The sequence below is a fragment of the Lineus longissimus genome, chromosome 3, assembly GCF_910592395.1.
Source record: "Lineus longissimus chromosome 3, tnLinLong1.2, whole genome shotgun sequence".
Lineage (NCBI taxonomy): Eukaryota > Metazoa > Nemertea > Pilidiophora > Heteronemertea > Lineidae > Lineus > Lineus longissimus.
In genome coordinates, this window is record NC_088310.1 from 25,151,182 (window position 1) to 25,169,018 (window position 17,837).

At 41.0% G+C, this 17,837-nt stretch overlaps 2 protein-coding genes and 1 long non-coding RNA gene across 3 annotated transcripts; all 3 read left to right on the forward strand.

Moving 5' to 3' along the window:
- Positions 1-14: 14 nt before the first annotated feature.
- Positions 15-5,819, forward strand: LOC135485175 (crooked neck-like protein 1). Its single transcript, XM_064766971.1, has 12 exons — positions 15-117; positions 506-658; positions 988-1,282; positions 1,748-2,049; positions 2,276-2,437; positions 2,732-2,860; positions 3,005-3,217; positions 3,378-3,524; positions 3,759-3,953; positions 4,246-4,401; positions 4,637-4,729; positions 4,924-5,819. The coding sequence occupies exons 1-12, from the start codon at positions 61-63 to the stop codon at positions 5,134-5,136; spliced, it is 2,115 nt and encodes a 704-aa protein (XP_064623041.1). The 5' UTR covers positions 15-60; the 3' UTR covers positions 5,137-5,819.
- A 2,851-nt stretch (positions 5,820-8,670) lies between these two features.
- On the forward strand, positions 8,671-12,589 carry LOC135485176 (uncharacterized). The gene is made up of 5 exons (XM_064766972.1): positions 8,671-8,772; positions 9,286-9,422; positions 9,719-10,832; positions 11,081-11,265; positions 11,499-12,589. Exons 1-5 carry the CDS (start codon positions 8,721-8,723, stop codon positions 11,574-11,576), a joined length of 1,566 nt encoding a protein of 521 aa, XP_064623042.1. The 5' UTR covers positions 8,671-8,720; the 3' UTR covers positions 11,577-12,589.
- Positions 12,590-13,675: 1,086 nt separating this feature from the next.
- LOC135484351 (uncharacterized) lies at positions 13,676-16,874 on the forward strand. The gene is made up of 4 exons (XR_010446445.1): positions 13,676-13,767; positions 14,979-15,067; positions 15,728-16,013; positions 16,220-16,874. It is a non-coding gene; the product is annotated as an uncharacterized LOC135484351 (long non-coding RNA).
- The last annotated feature ends 963 nt before the right edge of the window (positions 16,875-17,837 follow it).

The following is a 17,837-nucleotide window of genomic DNA, read 5'->3' on the forward strand; positions in this document are numbered from 1 at the left end:
ACATTCGACCAAAACGTGAAATTTTCTTTTTTCAGATTTTGAGTGCACAAAACCATCAAAATGGACATGGATGAGATGGATGAAGGCCGAAAGAACAAAATGCCGAAAGTGGCAAAGGTAAAAAAGGCGTAAAAAACTTCCAAATATCTGCCAACATCTTTATGACGATGATTTAAGTCATGTGTTTTGAGACATAAATTTCTTGTACATTTTGTAGTGTACTGTAGTGTACAGTGTAACTTCAAACGGTTGTATTTATTTTATTGTTATACACTGATACTGGTAGTGATGTTTGAACTGACGAAATATGAAATGATGACACTTCAGCTGCACCGAGATGACGTAACGACAAACGTCGACACATCAACAAAGCCACCCTGCTGCAAAAACCAAGGTCTCATTTAATGTTTCTGTCCAGCAGCCAGTATCGTGGTCACGACGATATTGTGACAAGAGATGTTGATGTCTATTTTCTTTTCACTGATCATGCTTCTTTTTCATATAGGTGAAGAACAAGATGCCTGCCCCTGTGCAAATCACAGCGGAGCAGCTCTTGAGAGAAGCCAAAGAAAGAGAACTAGAGATGGTACCTCCTCCTCCAAAGCAGAAAATATCTGATCCAGATGAACTGGCTGCATATCGTTTAAGGAAACGAAAGGTGTGTTTTGAAAACTATGTAACATTTTGAAGAGTAGGGACCTACGTTTTTAAGTATATTTGCAGAACCATCCGAGTTCACCTGATGACGTGAACACATAGAAAAATGTAGTGGACTAAAAGCTAACTCCGAATAAGTCCATCATACTGTTGCTGTCAAATTCAGTAATTTGTTAGGTATGTTTAGGTAGTGACAATTCACAACAGAGTCAGTGTGGCTTCCTCCCACAATGACTTTCGAAGAGGTTGGGCAAAAGTGAATATTCCCTTCAATACAAATAGTTAGACATTCATTGCAGCATGACATTACAATATGAGTATTTGTTACAGGCTTATGAGGACAGTCTTAGAAAGAATCGGGGTCTGATGACCAACTGGATCAAATATGCTGGTTGGGAGGAAAGTCAAAAGGAAGTCCAGAGGGCAAGATCTGTTTATGAAAGAGCCCTTGATGTGGACCACCGGAACATCACCATCTGGCTCAAGTATGCTGAGATGGAGATGAAGGCTCGGCAGGTGAATCATGCCAGGAACATCTGGGATCGAGCAGTCACTATACTCCCCAGGGCGAACCAGTTCTGGTACAAGTACACATACATGGAAGAAATGCTTGGAAATCTTGCAGGTAAATTAAGACAAGAATTGTCGCAACCATCAGACTAATTGACAGCATGCTGTAGTCTGGTTAGTTAGAATTGTCACAACCTTGAAGACAGACTCGTATCGTCCTGTAAGTAAGGTTAGTGAGAGTTGTGACCACCTTCCAAGTGAGACAGATTATTGGAAATCAGCATTCAGGACAAACTCACTTACTGTGCTGTATTTGGTCCATAACTATCAGTATAGTATGAGAGTTGTCAACATCCTTAAAACATGGTGTCATTTCGACGGAAGTTGTCTCTACCTTCAAAAAGACTGAGAGCATCCTATGGTCGATTCCATTGTGGTTGTCGCAACATTCAAGAAAGCAAATATCATAGTACTACATTCCTTGTACACCTACTCACTCAGTCCTGGTCGCAGCCTAAGTCCTCAAAGACCAATATCATTATCACATCAAAACTGTAGTTTCCTTTTATCCAAATTGCAGGAGGAAGACAGGTCTTTGAACGCTGGATGGAATGGGAACCAGAGGAGCAGGCCTGGCATTCCTATATCAACTTTGAGCTGCGATACAAGGAGCTTGACAGAGCCCGTGATATCTACGAACGGTTTGTCCTTGTTCATCCGGAGGTGAAGAATTGGATCAAATATGCCAAGTTTGAGGAAAAACACAACTACGTCAACAGTGCCAGAATGATTTATGAGAGAGCTGTGGAATTCTTTGGGGAGGACAACATGGATGAGAAACTTCTGATTGCGTTTGCCAGATTTGAAGAAGCACAGAAAGAGGTAACAATCTTGCCCTTCCTCTTCCAATTTTCTTCAGGAACAACTTCTGCTACAGTCTAAGGTGCATCCACTGCAGTTTCTAATGATTCTTATTAATACACCAAGGATCCCTGACTTTCCAATCACAGACATTCCTGTGGGAGTGGTCTTGGTTTGACATGTGGTCTTCATGATTCCAAACTTGGACATTTTAGTATGAATCACAACCAATTTGCTTCTATTTTAGCACGACAGGACGCGGACAATCTACAAGTACGCTCTTGACCACTTGCCCAAGGAGAAGTGTCAAGAGATTTACAAGAGTTATACCATTCATGAGAAGAAGTATGGTGACAGAGCAGGAATTGAGGATGTCATTGTCAGCAAGCGCAAGTTCCAGTATGAAGAGGTAGGTACATGTAGGATAACACCTAGCTTGAGGTTTATTCCTTTTGCAAAGAAGCTAACAAGAGAGAGAAGAGATGAGTAACTCCTTGTACCTGGATACTGCCAGGACAAGTAAAGACCGCAAACTGAGTATGAATTCCTTTCTCTTGACAGTCGCATGTCTTGTGAAGATTAAACTATTAGGCCAGTATCCCAAATTAAAAAGCTGGCCATAGTTGCAAAAAAGCTCACATGTCTTCTTAGCAAATGTTGAACGAAACGCAATAAGCCATGAAACATATATTTTAACTTTCAGGAGGTGAAAGCCAATCCCAACAACTACGATGCCTGGTTTGATTACATCCGCCTGATGGAAAACGATGGCGATCCTGAACAAGTGCGAGAAGTTTATGAGAGGGCTATCGCTAATGTGCCACCAGTCAAGGTAAAGTAATGGGTTGTTGGATAAAGTTTGTGCATTTAGTACGGGTTGAGGGCTGAAATCCCTGGATTTTTAAATTGAACAGCAAAACTGCAATGGTATACTGCTGTCGAGGAATCTGTTCTCATACCTTCTCAATACTTTCAGGAAAAACGACACTGGCGGCGCTACATCTACTTGTGGATCAATTACGCCCTCTATGAAGAGTTAGAGATGGAGGATGAAGAAAGAACACGTCAAGTTTACCAAGCATGCGTAGAACTTATTCCACACAAAAAATTCACGTTCGCCAAAATCTGGTTGCAGTATGCTCACTTTGAAGTGCGACACAAAAATCTTACAAAAGCTCGGAAAATTTTGGTAAGTCGGCAAGTAATGTGGAAAATGGGTAGCTATTTTCCATTATCTTTGTAAGCGTACATAATTATAGCAGCCTGTATTCACTTAATGCAATAAAGGATCATCTGGGATTTTGACCTTGTGCGATGATCGTATGCGATGATTTGTCAATATTTTTCAGGGTGCCTCCATCGGAAAATGTCCTAAGGACAAGCTGTTCAGAGGTTACATTGACATGGAGATTCAGCTCCGAGAGTTTGATCGATGTCGGATCCTCTACGAAAAATTTGTGATTTTTGGACCAGAGAATTGCACCACATGGATGAAGGTAAATATTGTTTTAAAAAAGTTCACTGTTACTCACCAAGTTTTCGTGTTACTGTATCTGTAAATGGAACTTCATGAAGTAGGTCTGTTGACAGTGCTGAGAATATGCTTGCAATGGAGTTTCGAAAGGTTATCTTTGGCCAATTGCAATATGGTAATAACTCATAACCAACTTGTACAAGTAAATTGGTAAGATGGTACCCCGAGATCTGATGTCATTTGCTTTGTTTTTCAGTTTGCAGAGCTTGAGATGATTCTTGGTGATTCCGACCGAGCAAGGAGCATCTATGAACTAGCCATTAACCAGCCCAAGCTAGACATGCCAGAAGTGCTGTGGAAGGCGTTCATCGATTTTGAAGTCGAGTTGGAGGAACATGACAGAACGAGAGCCCTCTACAGAAGATTACTTGACAGGACTCATCATGTCAAGGTGTGTAAATGGAGGAACACTCCCAATTCGTATTAAGTTATGCAAAGTAACTGTCAAAGTATGAATGCAGAAGAAGGTCCTTTTGAATCAACTCACCAAAGCTAATGGACTCCCTCTGCCCGACTATCTATTGAGAGACTCTCTCCCCCTCCCACAGGCACTCTCAGTTGGAGCTCGACTGCATCAGGGTGTATGTTTGTCGGCCAATGGTGCTTTTTCATTTCGAATTTTTTTCTGTCAGCAATTGCCATGAAGAGAAGAGTGTGCATATTTCATCCACTTGAAATTTCAGGTTTGGGTCAGTTTCGGCCAATTTGAACTCTCAACCGGAGCAGAGGATTGCATTGAAAATTCACGCAAAATATACCAGGAGGCGAACAGAACATTAAAAACGCAGGGAGAGAAGGAGGAGAGGCTTATGTTACTCGAGGCATGGAAAGAATTTGAGGTGGGAGTCTTTAATTTGCATGCTAACTGTCAGGCTATTTCACTCATTTACTCGCTACATTACTCCATTTTCTTCATAAACATCCATAAGGGTGGAGTCATGTTCTAGACCATGTTTGTGAGGGGATGCCAATATGTGAAAAGAACAAGGTCAACCAAAAGTATGCGTATATCAACCCTAAAGGCCAGTTGTGGTTTGTACTGTTGTATATTTCTGATATTCGTTTGTGTTTCAGTATGAATATGGCGATGAAGGAAGTAAGGTCAGGGTGGATGGCCTCATGCCAAATAAGGTGAAGAAGAGGAGGAAGATAGAGAAAGATGATGGGGTGAGTCCTAGGGCAATTAATGTCGATAAATATGAACCAAGCATTTTAGATCTATTGAGTATGTGGTCATTTTTAACTTTCATCCAGAAGGTGCAGAAATACTGACTAAGATCAGAGGAAAAAAACTTGAATTGCCATGTGGTGTATTTCTAAAATGGATTTAGTCACTTAACCTCAACCACATTTTGTTTCAGTCTGATGCCGGTTGGGAAGAATACTTCGACTATATCTTTCCTGATGATGAGGCTGCTCAACCGAACCTCAAACTCCTGGCGATGGCCAAGAAATGGAAAAAGCAGCAGGAGGAAAAGGAAGAGCAGGAGGAGGAAGAGGAAGAGGAGGAAGAGGAGGAGGGGACGGATCAGGAGAATACTGTACAAGGAGAGGAGGAAACTGCCAAGTCGTGACCAGATGCGCTGTCCAACTTCAGAAAGGATGATGTATGATTATGAAACTCTTGAGTAAAACATGAACTCTGGCAATCACTCATCCATTGATGCAGTGTGTTCGCCAACTTTCAGGAAGGAGCTGCATTTCAGTGAAAATATTTCTCTGGTCAACTGTGTGAAGTCTCACATCAGAGTCATGATTGGATGGGATGTCTACTTCAGTAGAAAAGATTTTATCATCAGTGCCCTCTCATAGAGTTATTACCAGAAGTGTTGTTTACTTGAAGAATGTTTCACTGACTGTGCTGTTCAAGACCAGTTGTTTTGTCAACATTCAGAAACACCAATCAAAATGAATTTGAGTCGAAATTTCACTTTGGTCAACTGTTTTGCTAAGTTTCACAAGCATTAGTGTTCCGACTTTCAGAAAGAATGAATAAACTTAAATGCTTTTCTAGCCAGCTGTAGTGTTTTGTGTCACAGTTCTTACCAGTAATGATAGAAGATGGCAGAAAGGACCACTGAAACTCAAGTTGAACGAAATTCCTTTGATAATAGTGTTAATTGTCCAGTACTTCCGTCTGAATATCCAGGTAGAGTGCCAGTCCCTGGGACAAAGGCAAAATTTATGATTCACATTCTTAAAAAAATACTGCCATTGTTTCTGTACAAAAAGTCACTTTTATAAATATACATTTTATATCAACAAAAATGTGTTGATTTTTGTTCTTTCCTTTATGAATAATTATCTTTTCAACCCATGTCTTTGAACCAGTCAGTCACATAGAGTTTATAGACATGTGACATCCACGATACCATTTCTAGGGACCTAACAATTGGACATGCAAGTGTATTATCTGATCTAATCTCTCGGGGCCAATTACTATCAGATTAACAAGTGACTTGTAGGAGACCACACTCTAAAGGATCAATCGGAAAAGTTACTTGCCGAAGACCATACCCTTCGGCCTGTGGACCAGTCTGGCAGATAATTGTTCAAAGACAATAATAAGTGACTTGGCAAAAAGGACCTATGATAAAATGCTCAAAAAGCGGGTAGGTGTAAACTGTGGACGAAAGTGTGACTGGACTGATGTGGCCTGGTTGTGGCTGTCTCACTCTCATCTCTCTCATCATGTTGTCAACACGGTGGTGGAGCAGCCAGGACTGTTTGGGCCTGGCTGTGACCGTCTCATATCTCTCAGTCTCACCATGTTGACAACTTGACAAAGCAGCCAAGACTGATGTGGCCTAACTGTCTCATCTCTCTCATCATGCTGTCAACACGGTGATGGAGCTGCCAGGACTGATTCAGCCTGGCTGTGACTGTCTCATCTCTCTCACAGTCACCATGTTGACAACTTGGCAGAGCAGCCAACAAGACTGATGTGGCCTGGCTGTGACTGTCTCATCTCCCTCATCATGTTGCCAACACGGTGGAGCTGCAAAGAGTGATTTGGATTGGCTGTGACCTTCTCATCTCGCTCATCATGTTGAAAACTTGGCAAAGCAGCCAACAAGACTGATATGGCCTGGCTGTGACTGTCTCATCTCTCTCATCGTGTTGCCAACACGGTGGAGCTACAAAGACTGATTTGGACTGGCTGTGACTGTCTCATCTCTCTCACCATATTGTCAACACGGTGGAGCAGCCAGGACTGATTTGGCCTGGCTGTGACTGCCTCATCTCTCACATTATGTTGTCAACACGATGGAGCAGCCAGGACTGATTCGGCCACGAGATTTATGAGCTCCTAATTGATTTAAACTTTTGTTCTTGTCGTAGCACAGGTCACAAGTCTAAAAGCTGTCGTGACCTGCTACTCCTGTTGTAACATGGGTCAGCTTTGTCCCCAGGATATTCTTCATCCCCATGGTTCACCTGGCTAAGTTCCAATTCATCTTTTAGCATCAACATCTCCTATGACCCATCTCGCATGTAAAAAATGCTCCAGCATGATGCCTGGGCAGAAATCCCCCTACAAGCAGCCTAACATCAACTTCGGAGACCAAATTACACCCAAATGTCATATAAAACAAACATGATAAACAATTCAATGCAATGGGAACTCAAGTTAATGTGGTCATCTGAGGGATGTGGATTCTTACCGGCGATGAACCATTCAATGGGAACTAAAGTTAATGTGGTCGTCTGAGGGATGTGGATTCATACTGATGATGAACCATTCAATAGGAACTCAAATTAATGTGGTCATCTGAGGGATGTGGATTCATACTGGTGATGAACCATTCAATGGGAACTAAAGTTAATGTGGTCGTCTGAGGGATGTGGATTCATACTGATTATGAACCATTCAATGGGAACTAAAGTTAATGTGGTTGTCTGAGGGATGTGGATTCATACTGGTGATGAACACTTCAATGGGAACTAATGTGGTCATCTGAGGGATGTGGATTAATACTGGTGATGAACCATTCAATGGGAACCTAAGTTAATGTGGTTGTCTGAGGGATGTGGATTCATACTGATGATGAACCATTCAATGGGAACTAAAGTTAATGTGGTCGTCTGAGAGATGTGGATTCATACTGGTGATAAGTCATTCAATGGGAACTCAAGTTAATGTGGTTGTCTGAGGGATGTGGATTCATACTGATTATGAACCATTCAATGGGAACTAAAGTTAATGTGGTTGTCTGAGGGATGTGGATTCATACTGGTGATGAACCATTCAATGGGAACTAATGTGGTCATCTGAGGGATGTGGATTAATACTGGTGATGAACCATTCAATGGGAACCTAAGTTAATGTGGTTGTCTGAGGGATGTGGATTCATACTGGTGATGAACCATTCAATGGGAACTAAAGTTAATGTGGTCGTCTGAGGGATGTGGATTCATACTGATGATGAACCATTCAATGGGAGCTCAAGTGAATGTGGTCATCTGAGGGATGTGGATTCAGTTGGTGATAAGTCATTCAATGGGAACTCAAGTTATGTGGTCATCTGAGGGATGGATCTATGGATTCAAGCTGGAAATAAACCATTCAATGTGATCGCAAATTATTTCAGTAATCAGAGCAATGATGGATTCATAACTATTTTTGCCTACAACTGAATGATATTGTCATTGTCATTCAAATAAATAAATAGTTTTTGTGAAAGAATATTATTTGGACTAGTTAGAAATATCCCAGTTTCAACAAATTCTTTGATAATTAGTCCACATTTGGACACTAGACCTCGCATTTCCCCATCCACAAAGTCTAAGGCCACTTCGAAAACCTTCAAAAAAGCCCGTCCACTCATTGATCAAAATCACCCATCAAAATAATTTTTTTCTTTTTTTCTTTCGCTGACCCATTAAAAAGATTATAATGCATAATATACTGCAATTTCTTTTAAATATATTGAAAGACAAAGAAATGCCAGCCCACCAAACTTAGAGGGCCGCTGTCCACACTTTCGTCCACACTTTCGTCTATACTTTCGTCTACACTTTCGTCTACAGTTTACACCTACCCCTTGCCCAAGAGCACAATCATAGTCGCTTTTACTGCGCATGCGTATTTCGAGTTAAAGCGCGCAGTTTGGAACTGAACTTTATCGGACAATAAAAATCACGGTTTGTTTGAAGAATGAAGCCAAAAAGGAGAACAAAAACGACACAAAACAGTAGATATAGATATGGTAAATCTTGTTATATGACTTTGTGTGCTATGAAGGGTGCGATTTTGTGTTGATTACACTACATAAACTACACTACGTAGGCCTACAGTGCATGATGATGATGTGTACGGCTATGTTGATGCATCAAATTCAATCAAGTACACGTCCTTCATCATTCACATGATGTTTAGACCGTGTCTGTCCAGTGACCATTGCATTGTTTGTTCTTTAGTTCAGAATGTCAGATGGATGAGCATATGCCACAATAAACCCTCTACCGGTACATCGGAATTCATGACGGACAAATTCGAAGAAGTCTGTTCTGTTCTGAGTCGTGCGTTTCACCGTGTCTCTGGCATTGTCCGAAGTCGGCTTGGGGCTTCTGACGTGTTCTGAGTGTGTGCATTTGATTTGTTTTGGCGTTCTTCAAATTTGTCTATTGCATAGGCATAGGTCTACCATAGTCCATACGATACGATTAATATTTAAGTTCATCAAGGTGTCATTCACTCATTGAATGAAATTTTTTTGTAGGCACAGCCACATCATCGAGTTCTGAAATGTCGGGAGCCGAGGAAGGATCACTTGGAAAAAATGTGGGTAAAGATGAGAAGGACACCGGATTCTCAAAGACAAAGATGGCAATAAACAAGTTATCGCAACAATATCTGGTAAGCTCTCTGGACATGATGCGGGTGATGGTAATGCAGATATGGTAAAACTTAGAAAATCCAGATCTTGTATTAGAAGGCTTTTTAGCTAAAGGAAAGATAAATTGAGTACAATCACGCATCTGAATTGAATGTTCATCAATCAAGGAATTTAATGTGATAATGAATTGGAAATATGCCCGAAAATGAACAACAATAACGATGGCGGAAAACGTGTGCACAAAATATGCAAATTGCGAAAATATTCATTATTGGTGTACCTCATGAATAACCAGTGTTGTATGTTTTCTTGCCAGACAAGAGAATCATCAGGATGTGAAGCTGATACAGAGAACAGCACAGCTGAGAGTGGTCAGTACGACTTCGAAGCAGCAGAGAACAACTTCACGCTTTGCTTGTCGCCAACCAAGAAAAAAAACAAAAAACCCAAAAAGCAGCCAAAGAAGAAAGGGAATGCCAAAGGGAAAAAGCAAAACAAAATGGACACTGAAAATGATCAGAAGCTAAAGCGAAAATTCTCAGCATTGGGTATTTCTGACTCTGAGAACTCAGTGAACATATTATCAGACAAGCCAGTCGAAAGTAAGAAAGCTCGTCCATCAGTTGTTACTTTCTGTCTAAAGGATGTTGAAAACATGGATTTCGATAGTCCATTCCAGAGTAATGCTGGTTCTAACGAGAGCAAAGGAAGCAGCCTGTTCATTTCACCAATTGGCCATGTTGGTGCCATAACTGAGCCAGATACATTCAAAATGATGCGGTTCACTTCAATTAAAGAAACATCTACCCCTGCTGAGAGTAAGCCTGTTGTCGATTCTGCCTCCAGTGATGGTTGCTTTGGGTTCGATTCCATCATGACACCAGAGCCTGAAGTATCCCCAGTTCGAAAAATCTCATCAATGGACTACATGATGACAGGTCGATCAATCTCCCCAACAGATCTCGGTTCACCGGAACTGAAACCTGGTAGAAGATTGCAATCAAGGTGTATGGAGTCAAAGAAACCCGAAAGACCTGTTCTCCGGAGGTCAAAGAGGAGTTCTGTCTTATCATCGCTGATGTCGTCGCCTCCTCTGACCCATGAGACTAGTTGTATTAAAGTTGTTCCAAGGGCTGAAACTCGTGCCATGTCCTCCAGCACAGCACCAAGGAGAGCAAGCAAAAGGCTTGTGAAACCCATCAAATGTGAAGTAAAATGTAACAGATCACCAACTGCAAGTAAACAGTTGAAAAAGAAAAGAAAAACAAAACCTTTGAAAGATACTTCTGCTTCTCTATCCTCAACTCAAATTGACAGGTCATTGGGATCGATGCTGACGTCGATGGACTCAGGAATCGCAATGTCATTTCAAGATTCAAATGTGTCCCAGACAAGTCCCAATAAGGAAGATGACATATTTGCTTTAAGAGGTAATTTTTTGAGAATTTTCAAGCACAAATTGGTCTCAGACTTGGTCTAAGGAATAGGTGTTTTATTTCATTTTTGCAAGTATGCCAGCCTTGTTTTGTTGTTGTTAAGTTTTGTACATAAGTACAATAAATTCTTCGTAAACTCGACTTACTTTGTGTTCAGGTGTGATCCAGATTAATATGGATAATAGCAAGCATGCAGCATAAGTTTACAGCAAACACTTATTTTCTCTTCTGTTTACTTCCAGCCCAAAGTTCCACGGAAGAATCGTGTCCGAGCTTATTTCAATGGGATGAGCCAAAGATATCAACTCACCAAAGCTCTCGCCACACAAACCCAATCCGAAAGCTGAAAAGCAGCCAAGCAAAGAAGTTAATGACAAAGCCTCCTCGTACCTCTAAACAAACAAAGACTGGGAAAGGAGATGACCAGGTATTTTCAGTTTTCTTTAGCTACCTATTAAATTAGCGCCTGTGCTAGAACAAGCAAATAGCCCCATCAAAGCTGGAAACCTGTGGCTAATGGTGGGTTCTTTCTCCCTAGCTGAAGCTCTACATGTACATGTAATCAGTCAGTAAATTTTACTCAAATTGGTGACAATGTTGCCTGTCTGACAGTGCTTTGCACACTGAGAATCTCCTACAGCTTTCTTTTGTTTATTTCAGCATATCAATCAATGGGCATCCAAGATCAACCATGAGTTTAGTGAGATTGAGATGTTCGATCTGGTGATCAGTACATAGTTTCAAATAGCAGATGGTATTGTGGAGGATTTTGAAAGCATTTGACCAGACAGGTCAGAAACTTTAGCTGCAATGGATTGTTTTGAGAAGTGTAATATGTGGCCAAAATAGGTTTTCCACTCAACATGGCCAAGAGTGGACTTGTGACTGAGAACTATTTTTGGTCAGAAAATGCTAACATCAGTCTTATAAAAAGAGAAATAACATGATCTTAATGTGAAAAAATTGTATTTACCTACTACTTTTCCAAAGATTGGGGTAGGAAGGTTTTCATCCAACAGTTTCTCAGGAATTCTTTCTTCTTTGGCAAAGATGGTACGATTATTCAAGTGGGTCCTGAAGCCAATACATGTATGTGACCAATTGAGTGTGGTTACTCATAGAATTTGATGTTATCTGATTTACGATACATGGAAAGTGTAGCATTTTATTGTGTTATACATGTTGTATTATTCTCATTGTACAATTGTGTAATTCTAAATTGGGATGATTTTGATATTAACGGTATATGGTTTATTGTCGTGGTTCCGATACTATAAATTGAGACCAAGAGAATTGAGCTAAAACCTGAGGCACTTTGGCAGAAGATTTGAGTTGGAATCAATTGATCATTAGTTTCTATATAAATAAAGAAGAGTAGTGTACATATCATGATCTCATATTGAAGGGAGACTGTAGGCAGGAGCCACTGAGGCCAGATTGTATTGTAAATGATGAACTTGTAATGCGCTGAGTAATTAGGATAGGGCGATGCATGTACATGCACTTGTGTGTAGTTGTAGTAGGTGCTTTTATCTGTAGAGAAATTTGATGTCTTTAAACAATGAGCTTTTTCCACAAGACACATTCATGAAGCCTACATTTTCCTCGACAGTACCAAGTAACCAGATACAGTTGATATGGTAGCAGCCCAACAATGTTCTGTAATTCTTTTTTTTTCTTGTGTCTGCAAAGTCAGCATTTCTGTTTTATTGGCTTCATTCCTATGAGTTAAAAAAATAGCAGGCTGGAAATGGAATAAACCTTTTAATTTATGTAAAATCTTAGTTTCTCAATTCCCTCCATTGTTATGCTGGTGAGAGTACCTCCTTTCCCATCAAGTAATGTCAACCATATATGATTGTCATGTACATTCTGAGCTAAATATTTTGAAATCCCCCCCCCCTTTCCAAGTGGTGATCTTTCATCAAGCTGATGAGGTGATCCATGTCCATTCATCTCCTAGCTGGGCACACATGATTTGTTACATCCCAATCCCCTCCCTCAGGAAAAATGTGTCTCTTTTTCACCTGTTATCCACAATTCACCATGGTAAACTGACAGGACTTCATCAAGGTGAATTGGGACGGTGAAATATTTCACCATGCTGATGATGGTAAAATTGGGACATCACTTTTACTCAAAAAAACTATTCTCCTACTCCTCATAGTTTCAAGACCATGTTTGCTGTTGATCGCATCCCTAACAGAAGGACAAAGCTATGCTACTGAAGACAATGTCACAATCAGTCCTTTAAGGCCTTTGGTGCCATTATTTTCTTCACACTGCCCAATGCCAATCAAGAGGTGGTCAATTGTTCCCCAATACACCATCGGCCAGAGCTAGCACTGACCTCCCCCCTCCTCGATAAATATTGGTTCTGGTTCTTCGATTTGCCGCTAGGGTTCCGTCGTTGGATGTCAGCTTCGCCTCTGCTTGTCGGCCGGAAGACCGGGAGATTGGCCAGGCCCGAGTAACTTTATATGGTGAAGTAGGGTAAAAAAGAATGACCAGACACACTACCGGATGTGCGTTAACTACAAAAACGACTCACTAACATTATTGAACAATTTTTTCACATCTAGATATCAATTTCTTCTCCAAAAGCTATTCTATTTTGGGCAAAAAAGGGCAGTCTGATGCAATAAACATATTTCGTGTATTTCGCAAAGCCGGCATTTTGGGATCGTTTGCCATCTTTTCTCAATGGCCACGTGAACCCGTTCGCGGGGTCGCTCTCGCACTTCGACCTGGCGCGAGATGAGGCGCCAGTATCAAAAAGAACGCACTGGCGCTTACTCGCGCAGGCGCGGCGCTAGTAATCGAACACGCTAAAAGCACATGGCAAGCACGTGGTTAGATCAAGATCTGTCAAACGTCGCCAACTGTGACGATTTCTTCCCCTTTCATTTCGTCAACATTTATGATTTGTGTATGTTATGTACTCTTAATAATCACTCTTTGTATTCACCGTTTCAATAATGAATATTGATCATCAGATGATGTGATAAATCGTGAATTTACTGAAGTGATCCTGTACAGTTATACTAGACAACAGGCCTACAGGGTGGCCCAAAATTATCGCACGATGGATACACAATAGTCTAATAGAATTCTATTGTGCAAGGGAAAACCTTTCTGGGTCACCCTGTATAATGTAAGGCAATGCTGTGGATGGTTTCATTTTTATCATCAGATCATCATGGGCTCGGTTTGGCGGTCGTCCTCATGTCGTTTTTTGGCAGGAGACTCATAATTGTTGGTCTTTACCACACAGAACTCGGCAGCAAAATATTGGTTATAACATGCAGCATGAACATGTTGGATTTGTAGGCCTATGATTGTAATTCTCGGCATACAATAGACTGATAGACTATAGAGTTTTTGAATATTTCCTACCGAACAGGAAAACTGTCCGGGTGAAATATAACGATGACTGACAGTCATGATGATGAATAGCTAACCACTCCATTTGCAACTGTGATTTTGTCTGAGGTATTGGAATTCTTTAGGCCAAGGGCATTGAAATAGATGCAACTATTACCGGTACTAATACTATTACCATCAGGAAAGACCAAGAATTAGACAAGGACAATGGTGAAAAGTAGTAGGCTAGGTTTAATTTCAATGAATTGACATGGACATATACTTACTGAAACCTTGTTACTAGAATTATGCGGTGTCAGTCAGAATTATGGAATGCCTTCACCCAGAGATTTTAATTCAGAAGGCCTATGCAAGGCATGAATGATTCATTTTAGTTTAACTAACCTATCCTGGACAATGCGTAGCTTTTCAATCCAGTCCAGGTTGTTTTGTTGGATGCTTCTGGAAATTGTGTGCTGTCGAAAATTAGGCGATTTGGCCAAGCATTTTGGTAAACAGGCATGTTTTCAGTTTTTACTGGCGAAGAGTTACTGTTCTTTTTACAGAACCAGATGCAGTAAAAGTTTGAAGTTTTCTCTTGAGTCAAACTCAAAGTAATTTTACATTTTAAAATGGATTGCACTGTTTTCAGATGTCAGAACTCGACTGAAAGTGTTTCTGTTATCTTGTGGCTTGTTGCTTTCCTTTTCTAGAACCTTAAGTATTGTGTTGTCAAAAACAGTGAACTGCTTATGTCTTGTTTCTGTCCACTTTCAGAAATCTTGATGGATGGATGACGCATGAAGTTGGCTCAAGCGGGTGAAGAATGATTGTCAAGAGAAGAGGTTCATTGTTCTCAAGTGAAGGTATGTGTGATAATGCACTCTTTTGTGCTTAGTATAATTATGAAATTGCTAATATTGTATAGAGTGTGTAGTTTTATTGGGTCGGGTTTTATTCTTAAGTTGGAAAAATATACAATCATGTAAGTTCCAAAAATCGAAAACTTTCAGTTCAGCCAGTTGTCTCACGCTAGGCCTTAAAGGGAACTGAAACCGCCAAGCCAGTTCGTATGACCTCGTTTTCATTTCCTGCGTATCGGGTGATCAGAACGAGGCATGAATGAAACATGGCGCCTAGCTGTCAATCATTGAGTGACGTCACTACTATGGAATTTACTACGAAAACTCATGAATGAAAGATCGCATGACTCACATGATTCTCAATAAACAAATTGAACTGCGTATGCTCGGGCACTGGGGGCGGAGCTACAAATCTGAACTCGAATAGGAAGTTGGAAGTTTGACTTTCTCGGGCGGTGAAAGTCGAAAAGTTGAATAAATCGCTCGGCGGTTCCAGTTCCCTTTAACTTGTCTTCGAAAATGTGTTATTTCACACTGCTACTTTAAGAGTTTCTACTGGAAACACAAAAATAGCAAGGCAATCTAGTACAAAATTACCAACACATTAGTGGAGTTCCAATAATAGATAGGTTGAGATAATTACTATAACACTGTACTTTTCAGGCTTTCAAGTACTGGAACTAACTGATTTGTTACAACCTGAATGAACCATCGATTGATGTGGAGACTACCAAAATGAACACATCCCCATCCGAGAAAGATTTGGTTAAGGATGTGAATGCTAAAATCCTTTCCTCCCCGGATGAGAACGACTCGGCCAAGCTTTACTGTTCGGAGTCTATGGGGTCGTCGAATGAGAGTCTTCAGTGTTCAGAGTCCATGTTCAGCTCCGCCTCGGATGACGACTTGGCACGTATCACCCTGCTTCATCAGGAAGCTTCAAATAGAGGTAAATGTCAATGAAAACTATTACATGTTATTCGTCTTCTGCATTCCTCCATTCGTCATTGTAGGCAGTCCATAAAAAAAGGTCCCATCCACTCGCACGTGACCTCATGTTATCTGTAAACGAGATATTGGTTTGACGACTGAATGCAATTTGAACTTCATAGACATTATGTTATTCCAATGCAAATCTTTAAAATTTCACTTCAGGGTTTCCATCCAGTGCCCCAGATTCAACTGGCTACCGACAAAAACTTTCTATGGATGCTGGAGTCCAAGAGAGCAACGGAGAGGCGTTCTTCCAGTCGGCTCTTTGGGAACACCAGTATTCGGATCCATCTAGCTTCAACATGGCTGACAAGTTTGCCGATTTTTCTGGACAGCATTATAAAGCAGGAATTCAAGATATCTATGATCTTTCTGCAATGAGTTCAAGGGGAGGCATGGGCCGTGGGTCTAGCGACTATGGACATGTAACAGTCCAGCCCGTTAGCAGTGCAGGCCTGGTACCATACTGGAACCGGGAAAGTATGGTTCGGCACCATCCAATGTCTTTTGGGTCTCATGGTAGTACCACTGAACTGTTTGCAAATTCCTATGGTAGCTATGAAAATATAAACTTGAGGCAGAAGGGTACTTTTGGGTGCGATCAGAATTCCGAGTTCGGTGCTGTGTCCTATGATTCCAGAGATGGAAATAGAAAAGGTAACAGCTCGCATGTTTACTGTGAAGAGAGCAGCAGGTTTGGGCAGTTTCATTCCTCATCCACTGTTATTGAGTCCCAAAACCAAATACCTGCATTATCCACCTGGTACTGTAAGCCCATAGCTGCATCACCTTCTGTAGATAGACAAACTGATTTGGAGGTTGGCTTTGCTATCCCTCCAGATTTACTGGGCAGTCTCACCACTGGCAGCGCTGATTCTGATTTCAGCATTAGTGACTTTGACCAGTATCAAAAAGCTTCTACTGTTAATGTTGACTCAAAAATGCCTGTTAATCCTGTTAGTGCTATGGCGAGTAACCCTCATCCGTTTCAGATCTCTGGTCAAATGCAAGATGCCCCAACTGTTTATTCGGCCATTGGGAATGATACTGAAATGTCACCTGGTCGTTGGGCTCTACGCAGATATTTGAAGGAAATGGAGGATGTGAATTTAAAAGGTACGGCAGATGTGCCAGGTAGAGCAGGTGGCTTTATGCTTCAGGATTTGATAAAGTTTGTTGGTGAGACTGAAGTCTGGGACTCTCATGTCATTCATGAAATAGTGATAAAAATGTGCCGTACTGAGCCTGGATTTGACCTTGATGACGTGGATGCAATCTCAAAAAAGGAACAAACTTTGAAACTTCTGGTCGAGGAAATTACAAAACTGCAAAAAGATGCATGTCCAAAGGTCGGCAATGATCCTGGAATGACTGCTCAATCTGGTTCAGGAAACAGCTGTGTTAACGCGTTATCATCTCTCAACTCCCCATGTACTAGTCTCTCATGTTCCGATTCAACTACTACAACAAGTTTAACATCGTCACTTGTTAGAAATTCTTCTGGAAACAGTGCGACACTGCCTTGGAATACTAGTACAGCTGCTTTGCCCAATGATAGAAAAGAGTCTTGTTCAGGGTTGAGCCGCCCCTGGGAAAACGCAAAGGGCACTGATGAGAATGGAAATACCCTCGACTTAAAGTCATTGCAGAGTTCGATGAATACCAAAAATGAATCTGCATTGTATTCTGAAACTGCTGATGATGCTGAAGTGAAAACTGAGCCGACTCGTGGAATAACTGTACTTGGGAAGACCTTTGATACTTTATCTGCTCCTAGTCA